The 18,961-nt window shown below is 43.8% G+C and overlaps 1 protein-coding gene across 1 annotated transcript in view; it reads right to left on the reverse strand.

The window, feature by feature from the left end:
• The window catches only part of kcnh1 (potassium voltage-gated channel subfamily H member 1), a 217,656-nt gene that overhangs the window by 129,880 nt on the left and 68,815 nt on the right, over nucleotides 1-18,961 (reverse strand). The window contains exons 8-9 of the mRNA XM_033025617.1: nucleotides 16,487-16,686; nucleotides 15,111-15,363 (exon numbers count right to left, since the gene is read on the reverse strand). Coding sequence (XP_032881508.1) covers nucleotides 15,111-15,363; nucleotides 16,487-16,686 — 453 coding nt within the window. The remainder of the gene's footprint in view (nucleotides 1-15,110; nucleotides 15,364-16,486; nucleotides 16,687-18,961) is intronic.

An 18,961-nucleotide genomic window follows, 5' to 3' on the forward strand; every position in this document is an offset into this window, starting at 1 on the left:
TATGCAAAATGTTTTTTTTTTATCATCTCAACTGATGATTTTAACATAAAATAGTGAGCACACAAAGGACCATGGTCGTTAAACTCATAATTTTACAGAAGATCCGTTCTTAAATGTTACAGCATCAAATAATTAAAAGAAAATATTTTTTTAAGATTTGCCTTTGAAAATCGAGAAAGATATCTGGTGAATGAAGTAGCTGAGCCTGTACATTTCCACTTCAGAATTTTAATTCTTCCACATTATTTTTAGTGCAGAACTCTTTTAAATACGGATTTTAACTTTGATTAACAGTTGTCCAATTGCATATCTATTGACAATTGTGAATGTTAAGAAATTAAACTTTATCTTCATTTGAAACACTTCACTGAATCCACACTTCACAGCAAAGGGATTATTGATCATTTACTCACAGAAAAATCTAGCAATTTCACTCGTAGACTAAGTATGATTGATCATACACACTTTCATATTTTACATTTGATAAGTCAGTTAACTGTAAATGACAGATCAACTGTAAAGAATTAAAATATCCTGGTCAGGCCACATAAGTCATTAGCTCCTTGATTGCAATCGATAAGTTCACTGCAGCAAAACCTCCGAGGAGGTGCTCAGTAATTATCACTGCAGGAACTAGATCAATAACATCTAGATAATCCTTGTGCTGGAATTTACACATGGCTCAAAAGAAATTGAATGGGTTATTTATATGATACTTAAAGTACTTAAAAGACACAAGGTTGCAAAAACTGAGGGCCAATAAATCAGTGCTATGTTCACTAATGGAATGGATATATCCACACTGATTGGGGTAGTGTTAGGGTCATGAATTTATATAGAATAAGTATCCGGTGTTTCTTTAAGTAGAAGCCTTGAATAGAAAATCAAAATAACTATAAATGCTGGAAGTGCAAAGTAAAAACAAATAGTGCTAGAAAATCGCAGCGGTTTAGGCGGCATCCATGAAATTGAAACAACAAGTTTGTCAAAAAAAACGCTTTCAGAGCCGGGAAAGAGAGAAAACAAGTTAGTTTTTAGCTAAAGTGGCAGAAGAATGGATTGAACAACAGAAATATCTCAGTTTGGGCAAGACCAAATGAGTTAACGTGGCAATTAAAGCAGCAGTTAGGATCAGTTGCTTCTTCGATTTTGTAAGGTGTTGCTAACAGCAAGGCTGTGGGAAACGGGCACTAAATCATGGAGGAAATATATAGTCAATACAGGTGCACAACCTTTTATCCGAAATTCCGGAAACCGAAAAGCTCCGAAAATCGGACATTTTCGGTCCTGGAAAAAAGGGAGGGTATATTGCCCGGGAGAGTAGGAATCCCTAGACCTAGTACAGTGAGCGTCCACCGAGGGTCGCCCGGAGAGGTTCCGCGGTCACCTCTCCAGGTGACCCTCGGTGGACGCTCACTGAACTAGGTCTAGGGATTCACAAAAATGCTGGAGAAACTCCGCGGGTGCAGCAGCATCTATGGAGCGAAGGAAATAGGTAACGCTTCAGGCCGAAACCCTTCCTCAGACTGCCCTATCAGTCCCCCCTATCAGTCTGAGGAAGGGTTTCGGCAAAGGGAGGGGAGAGAAGGGAAAAGAGAGAGGAAGGATCTGCCGGACATGCTGTGTGTGTGCGTGTGTGTGTGTGTCTTTGTTTGGCGGAGTCTGAGGGGAGAAGGAGAGAAGGGAGAGAAGAAGGGAAGGGAGGGAGAGGTCCAGCGGCGGGAACGGATGCCTGGGTCTGGGCGTGAGCTGAGTCCGAGGTTTGTAAACGTTGCTGCAACCCACAGCCCGGCCCTCTGTGTATTGTTCACCGCGTCTTCCTGGAGAGAGGGGGGAGGGCGGGAGCCGGTGCTGTGTGCGTGAAGCACGGCGACTAGAGGGACGGGAGAGCTGCCCCGGGAGCGTGAGGGCACCTCCCCCTTCTCCATTCCCCCTCACACCCCCCTCCCCATCTACCCCTTTCTTCCCCCTCTACCTCTCTACTCTCTCTCGGCCCGCAGCGATCTGCTGGACATGCTGTGTGTGTGTGTGTGTGTGTGTGTGTGTGTTTGGCGGAGTCTGAGGGGAGAAACGCCGGCACTAAGAGCGAGCGAACGCGCGGACAGAACGGACAGAAGCAACGATCATAGGTTGGAATAGGTGACCAAAGATCTTTGTAGGTGACATTTCGGGTCGAGACCCCTCTTCTGACTGACTCAGGGAAAAGAGGAGCAAGAGCTATGGACGGTACTAAGGACAAGTGAATGGAAGATATGCCGATATCTCCCGTTTCCCTTTCCCTTGACTATCAGTCTGAAGAAGGGTCTTGACCCGAAATGTCTACCAACGCCGCTCTATGAACGTTGCTTTCGTCCGTCTGTCCACGCTTTCGCTCGCTCTTGGTGCCGGCGCTTCTCCCCTCATGGCAGCTGTTGAAAAAGTCGACCCGAAATATCACCTATTTCCTCCTATTATCACGTATTCCTCATCAGAGATGCAGCCTGATCCGCTGATTTACTCCAGCCTTTTGTGTCTGTCTTCGGTTTAATCAGCATCTGCAGTATGTGCCGTTTAAAAAGTACAAGGCATGTGCCGTTTAAAAAGGAAGTGATAAAAAACATTTAAAACATTTAACAACACCTAAACTGTTTCCCCGCAACGCTGCGAGAGGCATAACTGAAGTCGAGTCGGGGTTACTGAAATGACGGAGGTTACGCTCCGGTGCGGACTACGCGTCAGTTCATTGTATTTCGCAGGAGTGGACCATCTTGCGCGCTATAAGATCTTTGCTCCAATTGATTTGATTACTCTAGCGCGGGGCCCCCTTAGGCGTGGGGCCCAATTGGGAGAAATAGTTCCTATCGGCTAAAGGCCGGCCCTGACCGGGTAACTGCCGGGATCGAGGCGCAAACTCGCGACCTTGCGGCCACGAGCCGAGCACTCCACCACTGAGCCACATGTTAAAATCTACGCTAAAAACCTAAGGACCGAGACGTGTCTGGTCCCAAGGCTTTCGGATAAAAGGTTGTGCACCTGTATATTGAAGAATCGAGTCAAGGCGCAGAAGAGGTGACCCGCCAACAGGGGCAGATCGGCCACTGTCATATTGAGTGATAGAGCAGGTTTCAGGGACTAAGTTGTTTACTCCTCCAACAGCTACTTTATATACTTAGCTAAAGTTAGAGAATTTGATAGAATCCTGAAGAATAAGTTTCTGGTATCAAGGGGATTTGTGGATGCATTTCTATCAGAAATATAATGCAAAAATTGTGTTTGAAAGGAAGGTCACATTTAAAGACCTTTTATACACATTATTTCTACGTAGAAAATTGCATTCAACATATTATTCTTACATGGATAGTATTCTGGGTTACCCAGCTGCATTGTTGCCAAACTGGACATGCATTCTGCATTACAGCAAATGCTGCTTGGGGGCAAATAGGGTGGCCACACAAGTGGGTGGTCCGATAATATGGCAATTCCTAATATCTAGATAGCTTGTTTACATTTAGAGAATAGTACTATTAAATACAGGAAATATACACAGCTTATTGAAGTAACAATTGCAATGGACAACAGTTACAAAAGCTGTTCAAAGGGGTTACTTTTAAGGAGTGTTTTTTTAAGACAATAATGGGCTTGTCCCATTTAGGCAACTTTTTAGGCGACTGTCATAGTCTTGTCGGATCGCCGAAAAACCGTCGACTCAACCCCATCCTACGACCATGTATGTCTATGACAAGCAACGACAAACTACGTCACGCTATGACCAGCTCCCGACAACCAGCGACCCAATGGTGGCGACTTAGGACGTCCTCCTTCGACACTCCTACGACTACACCTACGACAACCGAATTCAAGCTACGACCCTGGAAGCGTCACAGAATCTCATTTTGAACTCCAAAACAATGACATCATCCTATTTTACTATTAAAGGGTTTGCAGGGTGGTGTTTCCAATCATTCTGAGTCATGACTGCCATGAAGCAACTTCAGAGGAGATTGCTCTCAGCAGAAATAGAATCCATGCTGCTTGCAGCAGCCCTCTTGCTTATACATCCGGAAGACAGAAGGACAAGAAGCATGGTGAGGAAGAAGCCCAAGAAGAGGTCTCTGTGGTTGAAACCCTTGTTCCAGAGGAGACCCAGTTTGGGCCAGTATGAAAACCTGACGAATGTGCTACATCAAGAAGATCTGGCTGCTTTCAGAAACTTCACTAGAATCCCCCCTCAGCTGAAGACACTGTTGAGCCCTCTCCTGGAGAAAAAGGAGACCTATATGAGGAAGCCACTGGAACCAGGCCTGCGCCTAGCCATCACCCTCTGCTACCCGGCATCAGGTGACTCGTACAAGAGCCTCTCCTTTCTTGTGGCCCACAACACCATCAGCAAGATTGTCCGAGAGACCTGTGAGGCCATCATCAATGCTTATGAAGATGAAGTCATGGACTGCCCTAGTATACCAGATGAGTGGAAGAGAGTGGCGTCGGGCTTTGATAAAAGATGGAATTTCCAGCACACATTTGAGACTGCTGCTTCTCGCACACTAACTGAAACTGAACGACGTTTCGCCCAGATCGAAAAAGAATTACTTGCAGAGGCTTTCGCCTGCACAAAATTCAAAGACTTTATTTTTGGAAAGTCTGTGATTATAGAAACCTACCACCAGCCGCTGGTCACCATTTTGAATAAACCCATTCATGCTGCTCCGGCTCGCCTGCAACAGATGATGATGCAGCTGCAGCGGTTTGATTTCAACATTGTCTATAAAAAAGGCAAGGACATGCACATAGCTGACACGCTATCAAGGACCCCACACAAAACCAGCGAACAACAACTCTCTGAACAGGACCAGTTCTCAGCAATGAAGGTATCGTATGTTCCTACTGATTGCCTAAGCAGCCTGGCAGAGCACACGGCTGCTGATGAGACTTTGCAATTGCTGTCCGCAGTCATCCGGCGTGGCTGGCCGGATAAACAACACAGCACCCCGCTCACGATCCGCCCATACTTCCTGGTTCATGATGAACTGGTGTTACAGGACGGGATTATAGTCAAGGGCCACAAGGCAGTTGTCCCAGCTGTCCTCCGGGACAAGTACTTCGATGCCGTCCACAGGGGCCACCCTGGCGTGGAGGCCACCTTATAACGGGCACAGAGCATGTTTTACTGGCCTGGTATGACCAAGTACATACGTGACAAAACTGAAGTCTGCGCCATCTGCAAAAGCCTGACGCCACACCAGCAGAAGCAGCCCCTACTGCCGCACCCAGTTCCTCTTCTACCGTGGCCCACGGTAGCCACCGACATATTCGAATGGCATGGGAAACGCTATCTGATTCTTGTCGACTCTTATTCGGGCTGGTTTGACATCGATCTACTCCAAACCATTACATCTGAAGCAGTTATCCAGAAATTGCAACGCCATTTCTCCATGCATGGCTCCCCTGCACGCCTTCTATCCGACAACAGCAGTCAGTTCACCAGCCAGCTTTTCAAAAACTTTGCACAACGATGGGACTTTCGACATATCACCAGCAGCCCTGAGTGTCCGCAGTCCAACGGATTCGCCGAACGAGCCGTCCGAAGTGCGAAACAACTAATGTTCCTACCTTGCTAAATCTGACGTCTACCTGGACCTGCTCCATTTAAGGAACATTGCCAGGGATCCCATACTGGGTTCCCCAGCCCAACGATTGATGTCTCACCAAACCCGTGCTGCCCTGCCTGCACCACAGCAGCTTTTGCAGCCAATGGTTCATTCTCCGCCCGCAGTCCAGAAACAACTACTATTCAAGCGCAACGCACAAAAACATTTTTCGACAAGTCCAGTAAGCCACTTAAAGCTCTCTCCAGTGGACAGGTTGTTCGCCTCCAGACCAACAAGGGCTATGGCTGTCTGGGTCACATCCACAGCCCTGCCAAAGAACCGCGCTCCTACCTGGTTAGCGCGGACGGGGCCATTTACAGATGCAACTGTCAACATCTACTTCCAGTGAAGGAACTGCGTCCTGCAACTCCGTATCCAGAGGTTTCATGTTTTGTATACCCTGCCACTACCGGGCCGGCTGCTCCACTATCAGAGACTGTGTCCCCCAATGCCTCCCCACGGCATTCAGCGCCCAGCTCGGCTACTTCATCACATCCACCCGGTGGGTCCCCGGTCACATCCCCGGTTCCCTCCCTGGTAACTTCTCCTGTAAAAAGAGGAGATGTGGACTCATACCACACACGTGCTGGGCAGGTTAGCAGGCCACCCATTAGATACGGTGATTTTGTGTAACTATTTATACTTCCCCACGTGCGTTATTAACGTTCCGACTCCTATATTGTTTAGCCACCATGCTCCCACATATCTAAGATTTCTTTTGTTTCTACAAGGAAAGATGTAGATTGGTTATTTCCTACTAACCAATTGTAGTGCTTGTTAGTAGTTGCTCCGCCTAATATACGATTCATATTACCAAGAGCTTGCTTACATAAGTCAGTCTGAGTAGCTGCTAGTCGCTGTAATGTCCTGCAGACCGATGCTGTAAGTGGACTTTAATAAACATGTGTTGTGTCTTGATGTGTGTCCGACTCGACTCATTACATTCCTGTTTGTGCATGTGGGGACACCTGGCAGTGTCGTAGATGGCAGGATCTGGAAAGAGACCTCCATTGGGAAAGCACTGAAAGAAGGAATAGCAGGCTTTCCTAATCCAGAACCTCTGTTCGGAGAAGACAACCCTGACATCCACTACACACTGGTTGCTGATGATGCCTTCCCACTCAGGTCATCGATGATGAAGCCATACCGTCACAGGCAGATGTCAAGGGAGCAGAGGATATTCAAATATCCAGGCTGTCCAGGGCTAGGAGGGTCATGGAAAACGCCTTTGGCATCCTCACCAGCAGATTCAGATACTTGCTGACTATGATGGAGCAGGAGCCCAAGAATGTGGTGCTGCTCCTCCAATTTGCGGTGGGACTCACTCTGGCCATGGAGGACAGAAAGGTCAGATTCAGAATGGAAGGGGGAGTTGAAGTACTGAGCCACCGGGAGATCAGGTTGGTTAATGCGAACTGTGCGGAGATGTTGGGCGAAGCGATCGCCAAGCCCGCGCCTGGTCTCACCGTTGTAGAGCAGTTGACACGTAGAGCAGTGGATGCAATAGATGAGGTTGGAGGAGGTGCAGGTGAACCTCTTGTAGTCGCCTAAAAAGTCGCCCAAGTGGGACAGGCCTATTAGGAGGTATTCTAGAACTAAGGCCTTCAAATACATGGTGACTGTATTTAGACGGAGCAAACAGCCAGCAGCCACAGAGTGAACCATATTGTCTCCTGTCATAAGAACTTCCTCTGAACCAACCTGGCAAACGAGAGACTGTTCAAACTCTATTGCAAAGACCCAAGTAACATCTGGTCCTTTAAACAACAAAATATGCAACCCCACCTTCCATCCCCCTCAACACAGCACTGCAGTTCTTTGCATCTCAAGTTCACATTCATATTTATTGTCACATGCACCAATTAAGGTACAGTGATATTTGAGTTACCATGCAGCCATACAATTAAAAGAACACAATACACAATAGAACTTAACATAAACATCCACCACAGTGATCACTGTGATGGAAGGCAATAAAGTTCAGTCAGTCTTCCTCCTTTTGTTCACCCGTGGTTGGGGCCATGAACCCTTTGCAGTCGCTGCTACGGACAGCCCGCTGTACAGGCCCTCTTGATGGGATGATCGAAGCTCTGATGTCGGAACGGATGGAACACACTCCGCAGCTTGGAGTGTCCGAATCGGCCACTTTCTTACCGGAGACCACGGCTTCACGATGTTATAAGCCGCAGGCAGGCCAGTGGTCGGAGCTCTTATCTGGTGATCCCCGGCAAGGGATCTCTAGCTCCGGGATGGTAAGTCCATGCCACGCTCGGCTAGAAACTCCGCAGACCGCGGCTTCACGATGTTAAATTCAGCAGGACGGCGGTCGGAGCCTTTCTTCTGGCTCCCCGATGGAAATTCGCGCCACGCCTGCTGCTGAAGCTCTGGGCTGTCTCCGGGAAAGGCCGCACTAATCCAAGTTGTTAGGCTGCGAGGGAGGCGAAAATGCGACGAGGAGACAAGAAACATCTCCGTCGAGGTAAGTGACTGGAAACGGTTTCCCCAACTCCCTGTCACTGAGGTAGCTTACAATCCAACTGTATGAATATTGAATTCTCCACTTTCAAGGACTACTTCCCAAGGCCCTTCTTTCTCCTCCAGTGTGCACTCGTTTTTCCCCACCTGTCCCATCACCCAATTCCTTTCCCCTCTTCCTAACGCTCATCTCCCACCCCTCACATCTCCGTTCCCCATTTCCCTTTTATATCTCCTTTCCCCTCCCTGCCCTCTTCCACTCATATTCCATCCTCCAGCTTTACATTTTGCTCCTCTTCTTTCCCGACACCATTTTGTCTCCATTTCACCTATCACTCACTAGGCTTTGCCCCATTCCTACCTATTTTACAGCCTTCGCCGTCACACCTCCCCCCCCCCCCCCCCCTTCCCCATTAGCCCGAAATATTGTCTGTCCACAGATAGGCAGAAAGGCAGAGTAGAGGTAACATTCAGATCAGTGACAATCTTATTCATTGCCAGAGAAGACTTGAATGGCTTAATCCAGCTACTAATTCATATGTTTGTATTTTACTCAGAATTCAAAAGGCATGATGAATTATTGTGCACAAGATTCAATGTATGGTTACCTTACAAATCTCAAACCTAACTACAAAAGGCTTTGGGCCAAATGCAACCAAATGCGAATAGCCCCGTTATGCCAACTTGATCAGCATGGTTAAGGTGGGCAAAAGGGATAATTTCCATGATCTATAATAGCTTCATAACTAGGACATATTTTGTTTTAAAACATTTCAATTACATCCATTCGAATGTGAATCCATTTGAAAGCCGTTAAATGTTTAAAAATCAATTGAATGTGTAAAATATACATGGATAAATTCAAATGAATTCTGCTACTGGTACAAAATCAACAATGGAGTGATTTAGTGGCAGCACAGCTATTGGGCAGCCGGAAATTCGACAACTATTTTAAAGTGGTTTCCGTCTCTGCAAATGTAATTCATTCAACTATAGAAATGGAAATTGGAGAATTTCTGCAAATTCTCAAATGTTGTGGCAGTGTCTTTATGGAGAAATGTGTCAAAGTAAATATCTGGCAGCTGTCAGATGTGACATGGCAAATAAGCATTGAGCTCTTGGCCTGGCTTAAATTCTCCTTATTGCTGTTGCCAGCAGTCCTGCTAACATTCTTGTTGTTCTCTGCTGACCCATGCGGGTCCAAGATGCACAAGACTCCTCCATTCTCCCTCTCCAAATCATTGACCTAGACTTCCCCAAACTTCCTTCTGCTGTACTGGCATGATCCGTGTCATAACCAGTTTCAACATCATTACCTTAATTTGGCCATTCATCTAAAGTTATATAACATCTACATTGTGTGACAAAGTTTTAATTATCTTCAGAATATTTTAACTGGCCACACGTTTAAAAAACTTCTTCTTTTCTGCAAAACAAACTGGCACACGAACCAGGAAGCAATTAATCAAGCTAGTTCCATTTGAATGTGCCTTGTCCATATCCCTCCAAATCTTTCCTATGTGCCAGTAGTTGAATTGTTCTCTCTGGAGTGGAGGGGGTACTTAAAATTACGCAAGGCATATACAGGGTGAACAGTCAGAACCTTTTTTTCTAAGGGTGGAAATATCAAAGACTAGAGGGCCTTGCTTCAAGGTCAGAGGGAGAAAGTTTAAAGGAGATGTGTGAGGCAAGTTTATTTATAAACACAGAGTGGTGGGTGCTTAGTGGTGGTGGGAAAAGAAGATAGGATAGTGGCATTTAGAAAGGTATATAGATATGGAGGAAATTGATTATGTGCAGGCAGAGGTGATTAGTGGAACTCAGCATTATGTTCAACACAGACCTTTGGGCTGAAGGGGATTATTCCTGCACTGCAGGGCATTTGATCTGATGTTATCACAAAGTTTTGGATGTGGAACATTCAAAGCTGTGTGCACATACAGTTATGCATGTGCAATATAGCACACTCTTCATTGTAAAACTCAGTCCTCTGGTATTATTTCCTCACTGAAAGTGATGATTTTAAGTGTCCAGCTATTACTTAATTCCTGCAAGAGTGATGTTCTATTGGACCAAAACAAAATCATTATTGCCAATTCAAGCCTGAAATTACCTTTAAATATACACATTTATGACTACAATGAGCCATGAAGCCACAAGGGGTAAAGTGATTTATTGCAGGGTTGTAAGCTGGTGCAATAAGTGGCAAAGCTTTATCATATGATGTTCCTAGTGAAGTTAATCTGCAGGACATATAGTTGTTCAGTTAACTCGAGGCAAAGAGCACATTTAGTGAATTTGTAAGAATCCCAACATCTTCCTTTCTTTTCTCTATTTCTCCCAGCAATTGCAGATATCCACAATCTGCCGTTTCCAGCTTGATCTGCACAAATTTCAGAGCATGCGGAACAGCTCGGCCATTTTAGGTCAATATCTTGCCCATGAAATTGAAAATCTTTCCACTATCTACAATGACCAATAGAGGAAACTAAACTTACACAGTCAAATGTTTGCCTGAACGCAACCAGGAATCACATTAAATAGCGCCAGTGTCAACCATTAAGAGAGCATTTTTTGGGGTAGGTTTAAGAATGTGTGTTCTCAAACCTACCCAAATATATTTTCTTGTGAAAGCAGTAGCTCCCTTGGCCCTTCTAGATTTACTCAGTTACATTCTTTCCTTAATAAAAATTACTTGACATTTTTTTAAACTATTCCAGACAACATTAGAAACAATACAGAAAACATAAATTGCAACACATAGAAACATAGAAAATAGGTGCAGGAGTAGGCCATTCGGCCCTTCGAGCCTGCACCGCCATTCAATATGATCATGGCTGATCATCCAACTCAGTATCCTGTACCTGCCTTCTCTCCATATCCTCTGATCCCTTTAGCCACAAGGGCCACATCTAACTATCTCTTAAATATAGCCAATGAACTGGCCTCAACTACCTTCTGTGGCAGAGAATTCCAGAGATTCACCACTCTCTGTGTGAAAAATGTTTTTCTCATCTCGGTCCTAAAAGATTTTCCCCTTATCCTTAAACTGTGACCCCTTGTTCTGGACTTCCCCAACATCTGGAACAATCTTCCTGCATCTAGCCTGTCCAACCCCTTAAGAATTTTGTAAGTTTCTATAAGATCCCCCCTCAATCTTTTGCATTATCCCATCTTGCTATTGATATTATTTTGAGAGAAAAGGTGTTAAGTCCAAGAAAAATAAAATCAGATCAGTTTTAACAGTCAGAAGATCTGCTGTTTTATGCTAAGTTGTGCACAGCGCAAGGATGGCAAGTAATTGAAATTCCATATGTTTTGCCAATTATTAATCTAATTAAAATATATTAATAAAGAATGTTATTGCAGTTCTCAAAGGATTTAATAATATTCAAATCCAGTTTATTTGGATATAACATACCCTTGAGTTTAGGTGTGTTTAACTACATTGCATTCAGGAAGTATTCAGACCCCTTCACTTTTTCCATATTTTGTTACGTTACAGCCTTATTTTAAAATGGATTAAAATCATTTTTTTTTAATTATCAACCTACACACAATAGGTACCATGGTTGACAGTCCATGTCAGAGCAAAAACCAAGCCATGAAGGAATTGTATGTAGACCTCCGAGACAGGATTGTGTCAAGACACAGATCTGGGGAAGGGTTTAAAACAATTTCTGCAGCATCGCAGGTCCTGAAGAGCATAGTGGCCTCCGTTATTCTTAAACGGAAGAACTTTGGAACCATCAGGACTCTTCATAGAGCTGGCCTCCCGGCCAAACTGAGCAATCGGGGGGAAAGGGCCTTGGTCAGGGAGGTGACTAAGAACCTGAGTTGCTCTGTGGAGATGGGAGAACCTTCCAGAAGGACAACTAGATCTGCAGCACTCCACCAATCAGGCCTTTATGGTAGAGTGGCCAGACGGAAGCCGCTCCTCAGTAAAAGGCACATGAGAGCCTGCTTGGAGTTTGCCAAAAGGCATGAGAAACAAGATTCTCTGGTCCGATGAAACCAAGATTCAACTCTTTGACCTGAATGCCAAGCGTCATGTCTGAAGGAAACCAGGCACATGCCGTCATAGTAGGCAAGGTAGGCACTGCTTACCCCGACTAAAATTATAAAATGGTAATTATTAAATATAAATAGTAAAGGTAAGGGGGAATTATGCCTACCTAAGAGGTCGATCTCTTAGGTAGGCATAATTCTCCCATGCCTTTCATCCGCAGTACTTGTAACACGCGAAACTATGTGCAGCTCACGTGCCATCGATGCTTCTTCTAGCCATCACTGACAAGGGGAGCGGAAGGCAGCTGAAATTCTGCCTTTGCACCGTGAACAGCATACTGCGTATGTGCAGCAGCCTACTGCGCAAGCGCAGCGCAAGCGCAGCGCTAGTTTCTTGGCGGGTTTTTCAAACATGCGCGATCAAGGGACCAATTGACCAAGTAGCCACCGAGCTAATTCCCTCCCCGGCCACAATGCGGTGGCTCCGCGCCCAGAGTGCCGCGGCAGCGGTCAGTGAGTTACTGGCATGATCCCTGACCCCCTCCTTCTCAACGTTCCTGCTCTCCCCGCAACTTTGCCCCTGGCCAGACTCCCCACACGCTGTGAAAGGAACTCTCCACCCAATTGGTCCCTTTAACTAGTATTGTCATTCAATAAGATCACAACTGATTCAACTTGTCCCGGTGTGCTCCCGTTTTTCCTACCATATCTTTACCTGCCGTCACCCTCCATCCCCCCATCCATTCAGTAATTCAGAATGAAGGAGATTTGGAAGCCTTGGGCAAATTGAATTGTCACTTTATTTATTTATTTATTTGTTTGTTTATTTTGAGCTTGAGAAATTCTATGTCTCGCCAGCCTTCTTTCAAAATTTAGCAACTCAAGATGGGGGTGCGTCTTCGACACAGGTGTGTCTTCATTGCCAGGAAATACAGTACTTTATTAAGAGATATGGCTTTTGAAGACTTTATAAAAGTCGACTGACAGCTTACGGAGAGGAGAACAATCTGCGCATGCGCGGTTTAAGGTTTTTTAAAAGCTGACTGACTGCCTACCTTGAGTAATTACTCAGGGCACATGCCTGACCTGGCCAATACCATACCTACAGTGAAGCATGGTGATGGCAGCATCATGCTATGGGGAACTTTTTCAGCGGCAGGAACTGGGAGACTAGTTAGGATCCAAAGAAATGTGAATGGTGCAAAGTACAGAGAGATCCTTGATGAAAACCTGCTCCAGAGCTTGCTGGACCTCAGACTGGGGCGGAGGTTCATCTACCAACAGGACAACGACCCTAAGCACACAGCCAAGACAATGCAGGAGTGGCTTCGTGACAAGTCTGTGAATGTCCTTGAGAGACCCAGCCAGAGTCCGGACTTGAACCCGATCGAACATCTCTGGAGGGACCTGAAAATAGCTACGCATCGACGCTCCCCATCCAACCTGACAGAGCATGAGAGGATCTGCAGAGAAGAATGGGAGAAATTACCCAAATACAGGTGTGCCATGCTTGTAGCATCATACCCAAGAAGACTTGAGGCTGTAATCGCTGCCAATTTCAACAAAGTACTGAGTAAAGGGTCTGAATACTTATGTAAATGTGATATTTCAGTTATTTCTTTTAAATTACTTTGCAAAAAATTCTAAACACCTGTTTTTGCTTTTTTATTATGGGGTATTGTGTGTAGGTTAATGAAAAAAAAGAATTCAATCCATTTTAGAATAAGGCTGTAACGTAACAAAATGTGGAAAAAGTGAAGGGGTCTGAATACTTTCCGAATGCACTGTATATGCTTGATATGTGGTTGGGTCAGTCCAAATAAAACCCCCTCTGCCCCCCCTCCCTCTCTGCCATCTCTAGGGTGTGGTGAATATGGGGACCTATGGGTGAGTGGTGGAGTATTGCGTTCGGGAACCAGTCCTCCCCTGTGATGCTGTGCCACCCCCCCCCCCCCAACCCCTCAATCTCTACTCCCCCCCCCCCCCCCCGCCCCCCCGCATTTAGGGGACGGGACCCAACGGGTCCCCCTTGATCTAGTTTAACATTAAAATCCAAGATTTAAAATAGATCTGAAGGAAAAGTGAATGAGCTAATAAAATGAGGGTGTGGGTGTGGTGTGTGTGGTGTGTGGGTTAATGTGCAACCTGAGGCAGGACAATTGTACAGCTGATGGAGCTTTGTCTCCCAACTCCAGGAACCACTAATATTGACCTTTGTTGCCATCTGTATGGAATTTGCATATTCTCCCTGTGACCCCATCCATTTCGTTCCACACCCTAAAGACTAGCAGGTTATAAATTAATTGTAAACTGACTTGAGCTTCTTGGCGAGGGCTAGAATCTGCACAAGAGTTGATGGAAACACAGGGAGAATAAAATGGGATTCGTATAATGGACTCTTGATCCTTGACATGGACTAAATATGCTGTATATCTCTATGGATTAAAAAATCTCATGACAGTATCCGGGCCCATATTTATTCCTTTGCCAACATAGGTGGAACAGAAAAATTGTGACTTCTAACAAGTGTATTTCTTGGGCATTGGTGTTGTTTCAGTTAGTGCTATGTTTTCTATAATACCGATGAGTAGATTTCTAAAGTATTTAAATGGCTCTGCAGAACTTGGGGATATGCTGAGATTGTGAAAAGTGCATTGTAATTGGATTTTCTCCACTTGTTAATGTCTGCTTCCCATTTCCCCCGAGTTACTTACATTATCAACAGCCATCCATTGCATGCACAACATCTTATATAAAAAGGTATTTACAGCATATTTTCTTAATGAAATGCTATGTTACCTTTCGTTCAATGTAGATTTAAGGTGCGTTATAAACTAATGATCAAACCAAATGGCTTGATTTTTTAAGTTTGTAGTTTTTATAATCATGTATAATGTCATGAATCCTCAAAAACATATGTCACCTCTAAATAGCCTAAAGGTTGGTGTGTCATCCACACATAAAAACATTTTTAAATAATACCACACGTTTAAGTTTTACCTAGGATAGCAACAACTTCTTCGTCTTGAATTACTTCCAAGGACCCAGAAACCACAAAGCAAAGGCTGTCAACACTTTCGCCTGCGTGATAAAGTAAATCTCCTGGAGCACTATGAATGGTTTGAAACTCCATTGCCAGAGCTCGTAAACAGCCGTCACTTGCGAGTCTAAAAGCTGGATGTTCTTTGAAGACTTTACGATTTAAATGAACACAAATGTCTGCACGCATATCCTTAGGACAGATTTCGAGAACCTAATAAGGGGAAAACACAAATAGATCAATAGTTGATTCATAATTCATTGTGTATAATATTTTATAGATGTCATACATTATAATTATAAAGAAAATATTTTGCACACAAGCTTAATGGAACACATTGGACTACCTCCTCCATTATCAACACAATTTTTTTCACGACCAAATCGACAATATAATTATAAAAAGGATAAGAATCTTTCCAAAAGTCTATAAATTGAAACATTTCTGGTCGATGCATTAATATTTCAAAGACTAAACAGTAGGAGACTGATGTTAATGTTTTTAACAGCAAGTAGCAATTAAATCTCTAATTTTTACATTCAGACTATGGCTTATATGCTAGAGATAATGTGATGATCTATTCATATTAAATTATAAGATAAAAACATCAATACAACTGTTAGCAAATGAAACTTGTACAAATGTGGAGCCATGGTTTAACTGCACATAAAGCAGTAGATTTAGCTCAACATTTAAGCAAACATAATTGGAATAATAGCTTACACACAGATACTGCTGGAACCCAAACCTCCGGTAACTATACTGAATATCTGAGAGTTTTCTATTCATTCAGTACATCTATTAGTGAACTTCATAATTGGAAAAGATGTAAAATTGTCCTCTATGGCTATTTTATGTTATTGCACAAAATTAAGATCTACCCACTCTGTGACTCTCAAGGACATTCTGCACTTGTATATTCAAATCTGTGATCCATTTTATTTTAAAAATTCAACTTAGTAAAAACAACAGATTCCAATCAAATAAGAGGCAGCAAAATGCGACTGGAAGGCAGAGATCCACTCTCGTAAATTGCGGGTTCAGGGTGGGTGGTTATGAGGGTGCAATGCCTTATAACTATAATGCTACGAGGGAGGAACCCAGGGATTAAGACAGAGTAAATACCTGAATATATGATGCAGATCTGGAGGCTTACAAAATGGGAGATTTGGATGTGAGCAGTGCAATAAACCACACCAGAAAGAATAACCATTTGGAAGCAAAATGAGTACATTATATTTGGCAAAAAGCAAGATATGACACCCATTTTAAAAGAAGCTGTAAAGCAATATAAAATGCATATATATTCTCTTTTTAGTTTAGTGCATTTTTATACCTTTTCAGTATCAATTCCTTTAGACATTGACCAAGTAGAAACAATGTAGTCCATGACACGTTCACTCAAGCCTTTGGGCACCTGATAGAGCTTCAAAAAGTCTCGGACACAATTCAGCATCTCATGATATCTGTTGCTATTAGCATACATTTGTTGAAAGATCGTTGTCACATTACCAAATATGGTTGCATACAAGAGAGCTGCAAAGAAAAGAGATGGCTAGTATCAACAAATAGTTAAAAGCCAATAAATAAATAAAATATTGAAATTTGAATTTAAATTAGTTATGTTTCTTTCCCGTAATTATTGAAACGCAATTTGGAAAGGGCATCTATCTGTCCGTTTCCCTCCACAGTTGCTGCTGGCCCACTGAGTTCCTCTAGCAGACAAAAGTGCTGGAGAAACTCAGCGGGTGAGGCAGCATCTATGGAGCGAAGGAAATAGGCAAAGTTTCGGGCCGAAACGTTGCCTATTTCCTTCGCTCCATAGATGCTGCCTCACCTGCTCAGTTTCTCCAGCACTTTTGTCTACCTTTGATTTTCCAGCATCTGCAGTTCCTTCTTAATGAGTTCCTCTAGCATTGTTTTTTACTCAAGACTCCGGCATTTGTGGTCTCTTGTGCTTTAATGCAATCCCACCTCACCCTCTTCATTCTCCATTACACCACCAATTCTTGGCATCACCTGCAAACCCTCCAATGCATATTAACAACATGATTATCTGAATAATTAATATAGATGATCAATAGTGGACCTAGCACCAACCCCTGTGCCTCACCACTGCTCACAAATGTCCAATCTAAATAATAGCCCCCGAGGCCTCACTCCCAGGCTGTTCTAGAAGCTCTTTGAGTGCTCAAGAGAATTTATGAACAATTCAAAGAGTTTAAAGAAAAAACAAACTATAGAAAAAATTCAACGGATATAAAGTTAAAAGCATTAACAATAAATAGCAAACAAAACCCTGCTTGACAACACTCAGTCACCCTCTGGCAAATGGCACATACGTTTCAGACAGATATCTAGAGATAGTCTTTTACCATCCACAAGTACTCTAAAAATTCAAGTAGATTTACAAGCAACAATGAAAACCTAATTTAAGGCTATACAGTTTTCCCTTAAGTCGGGTTATGCGAGCGTCTATTAATCTTTGGAGACAACCCTCGGCAAACACAAATAGTACACTATCAAAGCTGACTGGAAAGAGACCCTAGCAGGGATGACAGTGGAACAACAATGGCAGGTATTTCTGGGAATAATACAGAAGGTGCAGGATCAGTTCATTCCAAAGAGGAAGAAAGATTCCAAGGGGAGTACGAGGCGACCGTGGCTGACATGGGAAGTCAGGGACAGTATAAAAATAAAAGAGAAGAAGTACAACATAGCAAAAATTAGCAGAGGCCAGAGGATTGGGAACTTTTAAAGAGCACCAGAAGATAACTAAAAAGACAATACGGGGAGAAAAGATGAGGTACAAAGGTAAGCTAGCCAAGAATATAAAGGAGGAGAGTAAAAGCTTATTTGGTATGTGAAGAGGAAAAATTAGTTAAGACAAATGTGGGTCCCTTGAAGACTGAAACAGGTGAATGTATTATGGGGAACAAGGAAATGGCAGACAAGTTGAACAGGTACTTTGGATCTGGCTTCACCGAGGAAGACACAAACAATCTCTCAGATGGACTAGTGACCAGAGGACCTAGGGTGAGGGAGGAACTGAAGGAAATTCACATTAGGCAGGAAATGGTGTTGGGTAGACTGATGGGACTGAAGGCTGATAAATCCCAGGGCTTGATGGCCTGCATCCCAAGGTACTTAACGAAGTGGCTCTATAAATCGTGGACGCATTGGTGATCATTTTCCAATGTTCCATATTGGAATTCAGGATCAGTTCCTGTGGATTAGAGGGTAGCTAATCTTATCCCACTTTTTAAGAAAGGAGGGAGAGAGAAAACAGGGAATGATAGACCAGTTAGCCTGACATCGGTGGTGGGGAAGATGCTGGAGTCAATTATAAAAGATGAAATAGCGGCACATTTGGATAGCAGTAACAGGATCGGTCCGAGTCAGCATGGATTTACGAAGGAAAAAACATGCTTGACTAATGTTCTGGAATTTTTTTTGAGGATGTAACTAAGAAAATGGACAAGGGAGAGCCGGTGGATTTAGTGTACCTGGACTTTCAGAAAGCCTTTGATAAGGTCCCACATAGCAGATTAGTGGGCAAAATTAGAGCACATGGTGTTGGGGGTAGAGTGCTGACATGGATAGAAAATTGGTTGGCAGACAGGAAACAAAGAGTAGGGATAAACGGGTCCCTTTCAGAATGGTAGGCAGTGATAAGTGGGATACCGCAAGGCACAGTGCTGGGACCACAGCTATTTACAATATACATGAATGATTTAGATGAAGGGATTAAAAGTAACATTAGCAAATTTGCAGATGACACAAAGCTGGGTGGCAGTGTGAACTGTGAGGA

Source organism: Amblyraja radiata, chromosome 8 (assembly GCF_010909765.2).
Source record: "Amblyraja radiata isolate CabotCenter1 chromosome 8, sAmbRad1.1.pri, whole genome shotgun sequence".
In the NCBI taxonomy this organism is placed as follows: Eukaryota; Metazoa; Chordata; class Chondrichthyes; order Rajiformes; family Rajidae; genus Amblyraja; species Amblyraja radiata.